This window comes from Nicotiana attenuata, unplaced genomic scaffold (genome assembly GCF_001879085.1).
Source record: "Nicotiana attenuata strain UT unplaced genomic scaffold, NIATTr2, whole genome shotgun sequence".
NCBI lineage: Eukaryota > Viridiplantae > Streptophyta > Magnoliopsida > Solanales > Solanaceae > Nicotiana > Nicotiana attenuata.
The window spans coordinates 173,937-188,121 of record NW_017671682.1 but is presented as its reverse complement, the minus strand read 5'-3'; the positions used below and the strand labels follow the sequence as shown (position 1 = coordinate 188,121).

Here is a 14,185-nt window from a genome sequence, read left to right as displayed (position 1 = left end):
TAGCTATGGGAAGTAATATAGTAAATGGTAGCTACAACTAGCTAATAACCACTAAAACATAGTGGTTTCTGAAAGTTAGGCTGCTTGGTTTTACTCCAGATTGGGCCAAGCGACTTTGGAGGCCCAATGTATCCAAAAATTTGCCCCAGACCCGGTCCAAAACCCTTAACCTCTGAGACCACTAAACGACGTGATATCATCCCAATACGACGTCGGTTATCCTTCCCTTAAACGACCAAACCAATTCTGAGGCGCCGCTCCTCTCTTTCTTTTCTCTGTATCACACAAGCTCATTCTCACTTCACTATCATCTGCATACACACACGAAATCCATCATCTGATATTCTCACTCACACACACGAAATAGGTAGAAAGCAAGTTTGAAATTCAAAAATCCGAGATCTAGAAAAACCAAAAAAAGAGAATGAAATTCGAAAAAAAAACAAAGGAAGAACAATAGAGTTTTGATAGGTTGTTTCGGATTCTAATAATTCAAAATCAAAGCTGTTGTTGTTTGCTGTTTTTCGAGTTGATTTGCCTGGGTTTCGAACTTTATTTCCCTGCTTTAGGTATGTAAATCCTCACTTGTCCTTTATTTCGAATTTATGGATAAAACTTTGTTGTATTCTGCTGAGTTCATGCTGATTTAGATCTGGCTAGCCTAAGCCTCAAATTCTGTTTGTCTTCCCTTTTCTGTTCAACACTTAATGCTTAATATGCTTACATTAATTGTTCAAGTTATTGATTAGAATTGACGGAATTGAAACTCTGTTTGATATTTGGGAATTTATGAGGTTTGATTGCAATTCGTTTGAACTCATGTGGTTGTTTGTTGTTAGAGGATATGCCTCACAGATTTAAAGTCCATTCAAGTCGTTTGAATCATTCAGTTTAGTCCCTGTGGTACTGTAGAAGTTGCTAAATTTCTGGATTTTTATCTTATAATGACATGATAACGTAGACCTAATCATTTGCAATATGTACAGCTTGTATTTCTGATGTGAATTACTCGAGCGAGTATATAGGTTCTTTGTTTCATGTTAAGAACAATTGAAAGAAGTAACCTCCATCAATGGCTGATAGTGTAATGCTTTCTGCGAAATTGAGTTTGAGTTAGCGAACTAGCCATATAATCTGTTTATTCGTATGTTGATATTTAGAACTTTATGTGACTGTTGCTGATTTTGTATTTGATGCTGAAATGCAAAAAGGAAAAAAATGTTAAGAGAGGTGTTAACAGAGTTATTGGGCTTCTGTCTTCAGAAATATTTAAGTCCGGAAGCTTGCCTAGAAGGGATTTGTGTGGGGCTCAGTTTGTTTCATTAAGTTAGGTTGTTTTTAGCATTGTGAATCTTACTTTCAAATGAACTCCAATGCAGCAAAGGTCCAAAGAATTAGAATCAATTAATACTTGTACACTTATCCCCAAGTGACTTCCATAATTCGTAGCCGCCACAACAAAATCTCAAATTAGTTTAGGACTAAACAATTTTGAAACATTGTAGCTTGCTTTAGGCGCGATTAATAATAAAACATCGTGACTATGGGTACGGTTCATGTGGCATAGTTATGATACATAATCCCCAATTCCGCGTTCACGCGACCCGACCATAACTTCAAATAATAATAAACATGTTGTAAATCGCGGGTGCGTTTCACGTGGCGCAGTTTGCAATGTGTACCAAAACGACAAGTGTACGACATCGTAACTTGTTCAAGAAATAACTCCATAAATACTAAAAAGCTTTTAAATATTTAATTAAAAGCAGTAAAAGATAAAAGGTGCAATAGGTTTTAAACATGTATTAATTCAGTTAATTAAGCCAAGTATTAATTGTTAAGCCACTGTGCTAAAACCACGGAACTCGGGAGTGCCTCACACCTTTTCCCGGGTTAACAGAATTCCTTACCCGGTCTTCTGTGTTTGCGGACCATAAATAGAGTCAATTTCCTCGATTTGGGATTTTAAAATAAACCGGTGACTTGGGACACCATAATAATTATCCCTAGTGGAGACTCTAAATTAAATAAATAATCCCATTTCGATTAATGTCACTTAAATTGGAAAAATTTCTTATTCTTCGCAAAAGGAGGTGTGACACATACAATAAAAATTTTAGAAAGAAAGAAAACAAGATTCAAAATTTACCCACAACTTGATTCTAAAGCAATATCCCGAATTTCGTCTGCATTGTATCAATAAGAACGAGAGATTTTGGGTGAGTAGTAAGAAAGAGGAAAATTGGGTTTGAAAAGCTTTGGAAAAAGAAAATAATAGACAATTTTGGGGAGATAACAGTGGGTATAAAAAAGGAAGAAAGATTTTGGGTGATTATCAAGAGAGAAAATATTTTTTGGAATCCTTTGGAAAAGGAATAGAATCTTAAATGTAGCGGTTATTGGAAATGGGGGTGGGTGTCATGTAACTGATAGGCTAAATTTAAGGGATCTTGAATTTTCTTCTTTTTTATGGTTTTGTATATAACTTGTAAATATAAATATACAAAGTAATTAATAAGGAACCTAAATAAAGGAGGTAAATAGGTTTCTCTTATAGTATAGCTGGGTTAAAATCCCATCAACTTGCCTTTGGTTCTTTTACTCTCTTTTAATCAGAAGCGGATTAAACATTTTCGTTTTGATTCTTTAAGTTTGTAAATTTTTATTCATGTCATATATTTAACAAAACTGACTGTTAAATTAGCATGAACTTGAGAAAAAGATTTAGCAGGGAATCACATTATGAGGTGCAATTTCTGCATTCTGTTACCCTTGTCCATTTCTGATGTTTGTGCAGTTTTTTGAGGTGCAATTTCTGCTATTTTTGATCTAATTTTAGTATTTGGTGCCATTTTTTATGGCAATATGAGATTTGTAAAGAATTTTCTGCTGCTTTTGGTTAAAATTTTTTTCCTCACAATTCCCCTTGAATATACTATCCAAAATTTGTTAAGTATTGAAGGATAACCAAAAGTGCTCAATTTTGATAAACTTAAGGATCAAAACTGCTCAAAATTACACCTAAAGGACTACTTTAAAATTACCCCCAAACATAAGAGACCATTTTTGCTATTTTCTCCCTCTTATACATTTGATAATTTTCATGAAAAAAGATAGGTTAAGACAGTGCCGTTTCAGGTTCTACTATCTTTGCACACTGGTGTGAGGGTTTTGAACATAAACCTCAAACACTAGCTGGGTGAGGAAAAAGTTTGCTGAATCTTAATGCACGTACAAATAAAAGCTTAATCCACAGGAAGTCATAAACATGGCGTGGAGGCAAATTCTATTTTCCAACAGAAGATTAATCTCAGCACCTTCAAACTTGTCGGTGCCAACTGGGTTCGCTAGCTTTTCGTCCAAATCCAGTCCTTACATAGGTATTTCAATTTCATCCTTGAGAATTTAATATAGCTGTAATCTTTGTGAAAATTTAACACAAACTACCGTGGGTGCAGTGAAGGTAGGGATACCAGAGTTCTTGAATGGAGTGGGAAAGGGAGTAGAGACCCACGTTGAGAAGCTAGAATCTGAGATTGGAGATTTCTCGAAGCTTCTTGTTACTCGCACTCTTAAGCTCAAGAAACTTGGCATCCCTTGTAAACATGTCAGTATTTATCCCCTTTCCTTTTAATTTGTTTCATTTGTCCAATGCTTTTTAGTAAATATGTTATTGTTTTTACAAATGTGAGATGGAAGATTGTGTTGTTGGGTAGCTCGGATATTATGTTTCATTGCATTAAAAAAGGAAATTGGTTTCCAGATTTAAAGTAATTCTTCAGAACTAAAATCTGTATAGTTGATTCCTCTGTCAGGCTGATAGAATGCATTCTTGCAAAAGATTTGCGTTTTCTATAGTTCATTAATTGTATTAGTTGTCTAGTTGCACTGTCGTTGAAAAATCTCACTAGATGCAATAAGTAGTAGTGGAAAGAATCATGGATTAAGGCTATGAGAGAGTTAATAGTGGGAGTATTTTGTTTTTCAGTTCGTTTTAGGTATTTGATATTTCGAGTTGTATGATTGTTGAAGTTATTTTAATAGTTACGCTTGTGGTTGAGATGATATTCCTCTTTTTTTGATGAAGTTATTAATTTTATTATTGAGAACGGAAAATCCCATAGATGAAAATGTATATAAAAGGCGGAGAATCTTACTAGAAGGCATGATCCTATACAGTCGTCAATACTAATCGGAATATCAAAGGTGTTCCAGATATATAAAAAAACAAAATGCTGCACCGACCAATAGGAGCAAGTTTTCTAGCCTTTCCAACGCTCGCATATTTCTGTCTTTCCTATTGTCCACTTGAACGCTAGAAGAGCTACTTCTCATGTGCCTCCATCTCTTCGTGCTGAATTGCAGACTAACCTAGAAGCACCTTTCTTTACAGTTACTGGAATCATCGATACCACCTCCCGATATGCTCCACAGAATATACCATAATCTTGTATGAAATAGAACAGTGAAGTAATAAGTGATTGTTATGGTTCCCTCCTGCTTTCACGTGATGCACCAACGAACTTGGATTGTACTCCTCCCGTAAAGTTTTCTGCTGTTTAGATGGCTTCATGTGCCTTGTCCAGGTAAAAAAGGAAGCTTTAGTTGGCACTCTAGGGATCCATATTGAGAAGTAAATTCTTGCACTCCCTTTTCAATAATCTGAGATGTTATCCTTCTGCGCTCTCCATATCCACCTGTCTATGTCCATTTGCTTTGATGTGATATCCAATTCGATACCATCTTTGCTATGAGATTATGTAGAAGTGTCATAATATGTCTTGGCTTTGAAGTTCTACTTTAACAGTGTCAATAGCCCTACATGTTTTTGCAAGTCCGCTGAAATGGATGTCCTGCAGTATTTTGCATCAAGAATATATGGTTGAGAGTTTGGAAACAGCCTCTGTGCCTGCATTAGGTAGGGGTAAGGTCTGCGTACAGACTACCCTCCCCAGACCCCACATGTTAGGATCAAACTGGGTTTGTTGTTGTTGTAATATAGGGTTGAGAGTCCCTGGAAGATGTAGGTTAATATCAGTTACTTTTGTTTTTTGTGGTTATCTCCCTAAGCAGTTTTAAGTCTTTTGTTGTAATGGAGCTTACTCAATTCCTTCTTGTAACTTTGCATCTGGATGCCTGCAATGAAGAGTCTTATTTCATCAAAAAAGGTTAATTAGATCAGTTGGTTGAAAGATCATGATCAAGATGTAACTTTTGAGACTAGACATCTTTTCGACAAAGTTGTTCTTGACAAGTTTATAAGTATGACCACCGTTAGGAGCCAATTTAGTTCTCTGATATGCATTTAAGCAGTAAGACATCCAAATTTGGTTCTTAAATTTTTGCATTCAAATGCTATTCAACATAATTTTTTTATATGCTTTAATGATGTTCATCTGATGTAGTGGTTAATTGAGCTCTCCATTTGAATAATGTCTCGTAACTGTATCTGTAAAACAAATTTTTTTATGTAGTTGACTGTCCATCATAGTTGAGGATTGACCGTTACTGTCGAAGAGCATAATTTGCGATAGTGGTGTGTTTGAACATGTATTATAAAATGATGTAATATGTCTAAATTGATGTCTTGTGCAAGTTATCCTATTGAGATGATTGATTAGTTTGTTACTTGTGTTAGTTCGGTATATCTGGAAGTTTACCCTCCAAACTGCAAAGTTGTAAGAAATTTTGCTCCGTTACATTATGCGCAGTTTGCTTGCTTTATGTACCACCTTAGAGGTTTGTAGTATAGTCTTGGATTAGGGGTTTTGGTAAGGACAGCTGAAATGGGATGCCAAATATTAGAAGCTGTGTGAAATTAGGTGGAGTTACACTGTAAAATAGGGTGGGGAAAGAGAAGTATGGGTTTGTCTGTTTGCTTTTTATTCATCTTTGGATATTCCAAAACACTTTTATCAAGAAAATTGTAAAAAGCATGGTTATCAAAAAGGAGAAGGGATTGCATGTGTTCACCTTTGGACTGCCCAACAACTGGAAGAATTAGTGAAGATTAGCTTTTGGTTGTAATTGTCATGCATGAATATGAAGGTGGAGCGAATGATATCAATTTTGCTTATCATATCAAGTTTGCTATTTAGTGGTGGCCAAATTTAAGGCTTTATAGTCTTAGTAGAGTAATCCTTTCTTATGAGATTTCGACAGTTAACAGTTCCTAATTTTTTGCCAATTTGGTAACCCTGAGAAACTGAGCGAACTAATGCTTAGAACTAGTTCCTGTAGGCACTTTCTAATATTAGGAGATAAGCACACCATAGCGCTAGCTTTTACACAATAAGTAGTATGCCATATTGGTATGCTGCATTGATTAATCATGGCACTGTGTTTTAAATCACTGCCATCAATCCCTTCTGCTGTGTTTTCGCGCGCTTCTTGACATATTGCTTGTGATGTTGCAGAGGAAGTTGATATTGAAGTACACCCACAAATATAGGCTGGGACTTTGGAGGCCCAGAGCTGAACCTGTGAAAGCCTAATAAATCATTTGGTTTTGGTCCTTTTAGTGAGGAAAAACATTCTGCCCTTATGTTCCTGTTTTGAACTTCTTGGATGGAAATTGTTCACAAGGCAGCCAACTGCATCAGGGGATATTGCCCATGTTAGGAACTGCTTTTGATCAGTAAAGTGAGAATTAGGGATTTGCATTATAAACATACACTAATAACAAATGCTCTCTTTATTTTACTTCTATCAAGACTTGTTAATTATCTATTGCATTCTTCCCCTATCATCATGTTTGCTTTTCACATAATTCAAGAAAACTGGAACATTTTATTCTTCAGCATTGTTCTTTTACAAGTAATCAGTATCAGACATTCATGTTTTATATGTAAGGTCGATGTGTGTGAGGGGGTACCTTTAGAATAAAAGTAGTCATATTTAAAAAAAAGCAAAATACATAGTTTACCCATGGATCGTGCATCGAAATCTCTGTTAAACACCTCTTGTGTGAAAGTAAATTTTTTTACACAGTGAACCTTTCAAAAGTGTGTTTAAGACACACGTTAAAGTCTTAGGGCGTGACATGTGTCATTGACTTTAAAAAGAGAAGAAACATTAGAAATTACAATTGAACCCTATCTTTTTCATCTTTGCATTTTCTATCTTAAGCACCATTGTTGCTTGTGAGAAAGTTTTTGACAACACTAAAATTCGACCACACTAACTAAACAAGCCGAAAAAAATCAATCAACAAATTGAGTTCAACAACCCAACAATAAGCTCCAAATGAATTTTCAAGCTTTTTGAATATCCCAGCAATGGTGGATTCTAGATTTTTTTCACAAAACCTTCAATATTACCGTTGAAGCAACAAAAGTCGCTCAATTTAAGATGGTTTCCACAATATTTGGATAGTAAACCAACAAAAATCGCTCAAATTCAGATGTTCTTTCAATAATTCTATGTGGGGAGGAAGATGAGGGGGAGGGTGGTCTGAGGAAGAAGACCAGGGGAGGGGGAGGGGTTCCTATGGGGAGGAGAGTCAAAATATGGGATTGTTTTACGGGCTTCATGTGTGTTTTTTGTGTGTAAACACGCGGGTGCTACTTGGTCAAAGTAATGCGTCTTAGACACACTTTTGAAAGGCTGAGTGTGTAAAAAAATTTCCATGTATAAAAAGTGTGTAACAGAAATTTCGCTGTATGGTTAATGGTAAACTATGTATTTTGCCTTAAAAAAAAAAAGGCGATGACATAGGCATATAAATTGGAAGATCGACAATTACTGTGGATTGCGGACAGAGGGAGTAGATGGTCATAGATAGCTTTTGTTTTTCGTGAGAATTGCAAAAACTGAAAACGTCTTCAAATGGCGTTTGGTTGAAAAAATTTCCGGAAAATTATTTAACTTATTTTGGTAACATACACCACAATCTCTTCTGTTGGAAGTCGTGTTATATAACGTTAAAGTGTGATGTTTGACCTCTAAACGTCAATTGTATCTCATAGGCAAAAGGAGTAATACTTCCCTCAAGAGTCATTATAACCAAAATATTCATGCCTGAAGTCAAGATTAGTAATTCTATTCCGCAAGTCAAGCTCTGCAATGGCCCCATTTAGTACAAATGTACAACATCAAATTCATGCCTGGATCAAGAGTTGAAATCCCTTTTTCTGGCACACCTACAAATATCAGGAGCTCTTTACCAAAATCCAAAATCGTTGTTACATTTCTATACAAGAGCAGCCGCAATTTACCCATTTCGAAATAATTTTGATTGTTTGAGGCAAGCGATTCCACATCCACAACCCCTGATCTGCATTGTTGCAAGAAGTAAACAGTTACTAATGATGGAATATCCAGAAAACTGAAACTTGCTTCCACAATGCACATCACATTGTTTTTCTCTTGACTCATCTAGCCTTGTGGATTCAGACTAAATATACAGGCAGGACTTTCGTATAAACATTTTTCAGTGAAACAGAACAATGCAGAAAAATACACAGTAAAGTGTATAGTGGGCTTCTCGTCGAAAGTGATAAGTAACTGCACTAGCCCTTTTGACTTGCAGTTGGTTTTGCATGGTGAATTACCAATGTCTATCAGGAGGCGAGCAATTCTCATCCAGTAAGATAGATCATATCATGATTTGCTAGTTGTTTGAGTGCTTAATAAACCATATTTGTTTTCAGACATTTGTGAAAGCTCATTTCTATTTCGAGGAAGAAACACACGACCAACACTTTTGTACAGAAAATGAAAGAGGAAGAGTTAAAATCTGATTTTGAAAAGTTACGGGGATGGAAGCCCCCAGTTGCTCCCCTCTAAAACTGGCCTGCCTGATTGTTGAGCGGATGGGAGTATCTAAGGTGAATGATAACTTGGTAAGCGAGAACATATTCAGATACCACACACCTTAAGCCAGTGAAACAGAAAAGTTAAAAAGAAAGTGGATGCAAAACCTACCACTCTGAACTTGAAAGGCGGCATACTAACTGCTGTCACACACGAGAGCCCAGAACACCTGTAAATTACGAAAAAATTATCATGATATACTTCATTGAAAATACAATCAACAATGGAACAATAACAGATAAAGGAGATTGTACAATTTGAAGCCGTTAGTGCAAGAGTATTTTGATTCTCCTCCTATCAATGTTGAGCTAATTTCATCGTAACTCCTCTAATACACTGATTTTTCTCCCTATATTTATAGAAATTAGCTAATATGCTTAGAATTTTGTTCTTCCGTGTTATGGTATTTTCTTCTGTTGTTATATAAAATAGTAAAACACAGCTGTATTTCCACCAAAGAGCAAATAGTAGTTTTCCTAAACCAGATGAAGTTTAATCAGTTTTTTAACATATAATGATCAATGTTTTCGCTCCAAATGAGGCAATAATTTTACTTCACATTCATTTGTACATATACAGTAAAATAGTATTTCCAGAAAGCTGTAATTAGTACAAACAGTGACATTCACATACCTAAGAAAGTTCAGCTACGTATTAGGAAAATTTTTGAACAGACATTATGAAATGGCATTTCAAAATTTGATTGAGTGCTACACCATGCTTCATTAAGCACAATTCGGTCACCTAGTTAATGCCTAACTGGAAAACCAGAAACTACCTACTTAATTCCATCAAATGTATGCAGCTTCAGTTGAAACACTAGAAGCGTGCCAATGTCGACCAGCTTAAGATTTTCATGCAATAATTATAAGGAAAATGAAGAAGACAAGTTTCAGTAAGCTTCTGATATTGTATGATTCAACCAGAGGAAGAGGAAATCTTTAACTTGCAAAGCAAAGGTTTTGGCTCATAATAATTAACGACAGACATAAATTGGACTTCGGTGCATTTAGCTAATGAAACTTCCAGAGCATTTTGAATAACGATATAGTTTTGTATATAGGCAACTGCTGCAAGCTAGAACCTTGATCTCTCCCTTCCTAGCTTTTTTATTCAATTTCTTCAGCAAGTTATCATGCTTTTTTCTGGGTGCGCACTATCGTTTCATATAGACAGTTCTCATAAGGAACATGGAACAAGAAGAGTTAAACAAAGAAGAAATAATAAGAATTGACAACCAATAAGCTCGTACAGCCATAGCATTGACACTAAAATATGTTAACCTCCATACAAGATAAACCACCTGATTATTTCTTCAAGTAATATGCAAATCCAAAAAAAAAAAAAAAAAAAATAATAATATGCAAATCCTCCATCCTAACATGTCATTTCTTTTCCCCATCCTTCTGCGACAGTTTAATCACCAAAACTTAATTGGATTATTCCAAATTAAATGGACCATGCCTTGAGCCACCCAGTGTCTTTAAGATCAATGTTCCTATAAGAATTGTATGCTAAAGTATTGCAGTAAAGAGCTGTGATCTTCATTTTCTTTCAGGCAGTTTAGCAGCAAAAGAAAAACTAATCTTCAGATATATCTAACGGAGGCAAAAACAAGAGAAATTTGAACGTACAACAAAATGTAGTACCTTCAAAAGTAAAAATACCTAACAACTTTATATGCAAGTCATTATCTCACTCAAAACGATAAACACTAGGTCAGCAATAAAAAGACATATACTTGGTTTAGATGCCCTAGGATATTGAAAGAAGAACATTCAAAAGATATCCAAGATAACAAATTTTATGAAGAAGTTCATACTCTCAATAATGCCGATGCATCAAAATTTCGCATGCCCCAGGATACGAGAGTACCTTGAAATATAATAATCAAGAAGAACAGAACCGTGATCACAGTTGCTAATATATTCATCTTCGAAGGTGATGCACTCTCCTTTTTAATTTTCTTCAATGCCTTAATTCTTTCAGTCCTTCTACGCTTCCATATAGCAATCTCAGATATTTCCTTGACGAACTTAATGTCAGCAGCATCTAGTGATGGACCCTTTGGGGGTCTAGGTGGTTTAGGAGGCTTTGGCTTCCTTGTCCTCTCAATATCCATTTTATCATCCCTCGAATTTTCCATCTCCTCTCTGACTTTGTTCGACCAAATTTCTGTACACCTAACGGAAAGCTCATCAGCACTTAACACCTTCTTATAAGAATTTGAACCATCTTGCTTCCTTGCAAATCCATGTGACGGTTGAACTCCACGAAACCCACTCCCCGCTTTATACAACTCTTTATTAGAAGCTTCCTCAGTCAGATAACGGTTATTACTGCCCTCTTCCTCACTAGTTGTTCCCCCACTCTCTAGATCTATCTCTAAATCACTTTCCCTTGACTGTATATGATCCATAGCTAACCGAAGATTTCTTTGTCTACCTATCTCCTAGTCCTTTAGCTGAAAGCAAAAGCATAAGTTAGGCACAAACTCACCGGAAAGCTAAGCCATTGTACAGAATTTGTTCTTGCTTCAAATCTTGGAAATATGGACATCACATAAAAAATACATGCAACCATCCAACTAAAGAAAAGGAAACACTAATCTGGGTTTTTAATAAAATAAAAGGCATGTACACAAGACACCAAAACATTCAAATGAACACTTGCCTTTTTGCCATTTTAAAAATATTTTCTTGAGCCAAAAAAGCTATCCAAATTTTAGGCCAATAAACAACATTATCCAATAACCTGAAAAAGATACCGACTTTTTCTCATGTTCCACAAACTTCAAATGGATTTGAAATGCCAACTTAATCTTGTGCTTCTTTAAGAATACAATATTGTACACACAGTCACACACAAAAATGTACAAACATATATACAAGGCAATCTCAATCACATGGAAGATTCGTTTCAGCAACACAGAAGACAGACATGGAAAATGACAAGAGAAAGGAGCTTTAGCAAAACACCAAAGAGGATGAAAATCAACAGTGGTCCCTTTGCAGCTGGAATATGAATATAAAATTTATATTTAAAGCATTTACACAAGCTAGAGTTTAAATGCAATCATTTCTTTTTTATCAAGCAAAAAGGAGTGGAAGTTGGTTATCAATTTCCCATCTTAAATTCTTTGTTTTTCGAATAATTCCAAAAAAAAAATCAATTCATTCTCAAAAAATAAAATAAAATAAAAACTGCGGGAATTAAAAATACCCGAAAAGGAAAAGAAATTCCACAAATATTGAAGAGAAAAATATGAGAAAAACCGATGTGGGTATAAAATTATTATGAATAGCAGATCAAAACCTAAACATTATAAACGCAGAAAGATGCATTCTTGAAAAAAAAATTATGCTTTAAATAGTAGTATTAATTATGAAATAAATAAAAGAGGATTTTATACATACATTGAAGGCGACAACATGGGGAGGATTTGGCCATGGAAATGGATTTCATCATTGGCTTCTCTGAGCTGCGGCAGGGTGTGGAGGAGGAGGAGGAAAGGAGGTGAAGAAGAAAACGAGGTCGTTTAAGGAGACAAACGTGTCCTTAGGACATGGTAACCTTGTAATGGTCAAAGGATGCTTGGAACATTCTCAACACAAACACTTAAAGATAATGTTCAAAAGCAATTGGGAATTATCTACGTGCGGTTTGTGGGGTCCGTGCACCGGTCTTAAATTTGTCTTTAGTCAAATTTTAAAATTTGCGTACAATTTTCCAATTTTTATATCACATTTTGAAACGAAAAGAGATAAACTCCTTCAGTTCACTTTTATTTGTCCACTATAAATTTTGCACGGTCTTAAAAAATATTAAATAAAGTACATAATTTATCATGATATCCATGTTAATTGATGTATATATTTAATAGATTCAAAAAATAATTTAAAATAAGTAATTAATATTGTAGTATAACAGGAAAAAAGAAATTATCTCTCTTGATATGCTAAAACAACAACAATAATGTATGAGTCAAAATATGATCAAAGGAATTCTACTTAAGGAAGAACGACCAAGAAGCAACTAAGCCGAAATCACGTATAGGAAGTAATATACCGACGAGTGATTTAGCTACGATCGAGGTCGAGCACTCAATTCGGTCCAAACGGCTAGTTCAACACTTAGACATTTTAGAGAAATATTCTACGGAATATTCCAAGAATTTGGGTACTCTGATTAAGGACCGCTGGGTAAAGAAAGTATTTTATATAGATATCATGGGAGATAGTAACAGAAAGAGGGCTAAGAGGAACACACACACAGGGAAAAACATGTACATCTCTCTGAAGGAGAAGATATTCCCTGCTTTCAGGCTCCTCGCCGGAAAAGGAGAAGAGTTTAGAATCTCGATATTCATCTGTAATTCAACTTTATCAAATATACGAAGGTCGGTCTTGTTCAAGGATGGTGACTCTTTTCATTTATGTATTCTTTATCATCATTTGATATTATTAGAACAATCATCTATTTCTCCCATTATGAAAGTCAATCACCACTGTAATCAAATTTTATGTTAAGTTATGCTTGTTTATTCCCATTTTCTATCTCAAATCTAGAATAAATTATCTCTGGCTAGGATTTGCCCCAAATCTTCTTATTACTTGGTTTAATAAAAATGCCTAATACTTTTTAGTCAAACAATTTGGCGCCGTCTGTCGGGATTTTCTAGCCAAAGTTTTAGTTTCCTCTAGAACTAAACTCGGTTTTAGTTCTACTTCCCGATCGTTGTAACTTCATCCTCTCGCCTGTGTGCTCATGATGCGGCCTATGTTTCCGTGCCTTCATGCACTCAGTACTGGATCGGATGGGGACTTGAGCTCGAAGATCCCAACGAGCGAAGTAATCATCAACCCACAAGGTGCTCAGATTCGACTGACGCTGAAGCTAAGTACGAGGCTGAGATCGGATCTAAAGCTAGCACTCTCAGTTCGTTGCTAATCAGATCGAAGAGACTTTTTAGACCCATATAGACATCAAAACACCAAGCCAAAGACCCACAAGATGCCATCCAAATTCGGTGGATACTAGCCCAACCAATGATAGCAGCTACGAAGCATAACCAAAGAAGGGAACATGGTCGCTCCCTTCCACTCGTCAACTAATCAGTCGAGGTAACAAACAATTTTGTTTGGCTTTAACATGCTATTTCTTGTCAGGGTAAGACAGGAACAGGGGCACCCCCACCGACACGCGAACAGGGAACAAACGCCATCAAAATAGCACACGCTCCGCGTCCTATCATCCTGCAAGCAACGGTCGAGCGAAACCCCCCTGACAAGTTGGTACTCAACGCCATAAAGGAAAAGCCGGTATAGACTGGGACTGGGTCACCAACCTGGAAAACATACGAATCTCTCCA

General features: G+C 35.9%; 2 protein-coding genes across 6 annotated transcripts; one reads left to right on the top strand and one right to left on the bottom strand.

Moving 5' to 3' along the window:
* Positions 1-248: 248 nt before the first annotated feature.
* LOC109209682 lies at positions 249-6,799 on the top strand. Its single transcript, XM_019373001.1, has 4 exons — positions 249-569; positions 3,257-3,380; positions 3,459-3,607; positions 6,417-6,799. The coding sequence occupies exons 2-4, from the start codon at positions 3,269-3,271 to the stop codon at positions 6,492-6,494; spliced, it is 339 nt and encodes a 112-aa protein (XP_019228546.1). The 5' UTR covers positions 249-569; positions 3,257-3,268; the 3' UTR covers positions 6,495-6,799.
* A 1,096-nt stretch (positions 6,800-7,895) lies between these two features.
* LOC109209681 lies at positions 7,896-12,438 on the bottom strand. 5 transcript variants are annotated; one of them, XR_002065405.1, is made up of 5 exons: positions 12,231-12,438; positions 10,637-11,278; positions 8,926-8,983; positions 8,217-8,275; positions 7,896-8,141 (listed from the first exon to the last, which is right to left on the bottom strand). XR_002065405.1 is itself a non-coding variant. In XM_019372997.1 (4 exons), the coding sequence occupies exons 2-3, from the start codon at positions 11,231-11,233 to the stop codon at positions 8,951-8,953; spliced, it is 630 nt and encodes a 209-aa protein (XP_019228542.1). In that variant the 5' UTR covers positions 11,234-11,278; positions 12,231-12,438; the 3' UTR covers positions 7,962-8,275; positions 8,926-8,950. The 5 variants fall into 5 exon arrangements, 4 of the variants coding, with proteins under 4 accessions (XP_019228542.1, XP_019228545.1, XP_019228543.1 ...); XM_019372997.1 differs by having other exon boundaries at positions 7,962-8,275; XM_019373000.1 differs by having other exon boundaries at positions 7,962-8,275; positions 10,690-11,278.
* Between the last annotated feature and the right edge of the window lie 1,747 nt (positions 12,439-14,185).